General features: G+C 51.4%; 2 protein-coding genes across 2 annotated transcripts; both read right to left on the reverse strand.

The window, feature by feature from the left end:
• Positions 1 to 727: 727 nt before the first annotated feature.
• On the reverse strand, positions 728 to 1,036 carry GNI_062970 (hypothetical protein; the record flags this gene model as incomplete). Its single annotated transcript, XM_011131714.1, has 1 exon — positions 728 to 1,036. One exon carries the CDS (start codon positions 1,034 to 1,036, stop codon positions 728 to 730), a length of 309 nt encoding a protein of 102 aa, XP_011130016.1.
• Positions 1,037 to 1,043: 7 nt separating this feature from the next.
• GNI_062980 (hypothetical protein) lies at positions 1,044 to 1,577 on the reverse strand (the record flags this gene model as incomplete). The annotated part of the gene is made up of 1 exon (XM_011131715.1): positions 1,044 to 1,577. The coding sequence occupies one exon, from the start codon at positions 1,575 to 1,577 to the stop codon at positions 1,044 to 1,046; it is 534 nt and encodes a 177-aa protein (XP_011130017.1).
• Between the last annotated feature and the right edge of the window lie 251 nt (positions 1,578 to 1,828).

Here is a 1,828-nt window from a genome sequence, read left to right on the forward strand (position 1 = left end):
GTCGTTTGAGTCGGTTTGGTCTTACTCCCCGAAGGGCTGGCAGCAGCAACACCGTGATGTATAATTGGGTTGCCAGCAGTAGCAGTTCCATGAAGTGTATGATAAAGTTGCCATCTGTGCTGGTAAGGATGCATCGACCAACGGTCGGGCGCTCCTGAGGGTTGACACCCTCGCCGGTGTCGAGACGGGGCTGTCACTGGTATCGAGTCCTCACTAGTAGTCATGTCACTTCGATGTGTACGTCGCGAGAATGGGGGAATGGTGAGTATACATTGGTAAGGAGTCGGAAACCAGGAAAGGGTTCGTACACGCGTAAGAGCTGGCTATGTATAGCATGCACCTAAGAGGTCGGTCAAGATCACTGTGGAAGCCGAGCATAGGGTCATTACCGCCAAACTTCCTCCACCAAGCTAACACGGAATACTTGTAGAAGTCGCTGTCGCGGTTAGTGTGTGCTCGAACTGGCTCTTGGACGTTCTGGCCGGCTACCGCCGTCAAGGCGGCGCGATATCTTGCAGTTAGGTCCACCTGGTACCCAACTAGTCTACGCGGGACCACATTCGAGGATACAGGTGTCTAAGGTAGTAGTTGGTCTCGACCATATGCTAGCGGACCCAAGTCAACGTCTACCTCTCGTCGTCTCAGCAAGTGTGTGGCCACGAAGTAGATACCGTAGCGACGGAGTCTCCATATAGCGCGACGCTGTTATCAGCGTACGGGGGCTCTGCTAATGATGATGGTCATAGTACATGCCATACTGATACAGCTTCAGTACATGTTTACATTCCTTCAGTCTGCAGTACGCTCTTACTTCTTTAAACAAGTGACCACATCCTGCTTCACCACATCCGGTTAGCTTCAGCACGGCCTTTTTCGTCTCTGTCTCGGCCTTCCAGGTAACGATGTACATGTCCGCAAGGTAGTCACCCTCTCGATCGCCTCGTACATTCACCATGTCTTCAAAGTCGTCCCTTGATACATCTGTGAAGTCGTCAAGACCATTCCCGAACTGAGCCAGCTTATTCGCCATATCCATTGCAATTTTAGCAGCGCCGTCCTTCGCATTGCACCAGACGGATCTCCTTCAGAAGCCTACGGGTCTCAATCCGCTGATCGATGTCCTCTTTATCGTACAGCGATTTCTCCCTGAGAACTTGCCGAGCTTCCACGGGAATCAGATGGTCGTAATTCTTTAGCGCGCAATATCTCACGAATTCGTTCGTTAACATGTAAATCAGGTTCAGAATAATCTCCTTGTGGCCATTCTCTTCGTTAATAAGCACGGCGAGGCTATCCAACTTAAAATATGGTAACACCTCTCGCTGTTGTGACCACTCGCTCTCTGATAGTGGGCCAACTTGGTCTCGCACACGAAGCCTCTCCTCCAAAGATGCAGAGTCCTCTACCCCAATTCTACCAATAATCAAAGCAGCACCATCGTAGGTACCAATGAGGGAAGCACCGCGATCCATCCCATACCTTTGCACCTGACACCAGACATCGTTGCCAACGTAGGCAGCGCGATTCAAACGTGCTTCTACATTGCCCCAACCACCAATCAAGCGATCCACACACATCGCGGTGTTGCTGCTGCCAGTCTCACCCCCCCATAAAACAGATTCTGAATCCGGATGGACATCAACTAAAAAGACCCGACTATAGGCCAGTAGCCGAGCGGGACACCAATACAGGACTAGTAGACTAGTAGCGCAATCTGTAACCGGCTCCCGCTCAGGTACGGATCAAGGTTGAATGAGCCAGGAGCATGGTCTGACGGAAGCCAGATTGTGCCTCTGGGTAAATTCAGGTTGAACGGTCCAGGCCTTTC

Source organism: Gregarina niphandrodes (assembly GCF_000223845.1).
Source record: "Gregarina niphandrodes unplaced genomic scaffold scaffold00010, whole genome shotgun sequence".
NCBI classification, from domain to species: domain Eukaryota; phylum Apicomplexa; class Conoidasida; order Eugregarinorida; family Gregarinidae; genus Gregarina; species Gregarina niphandrodes.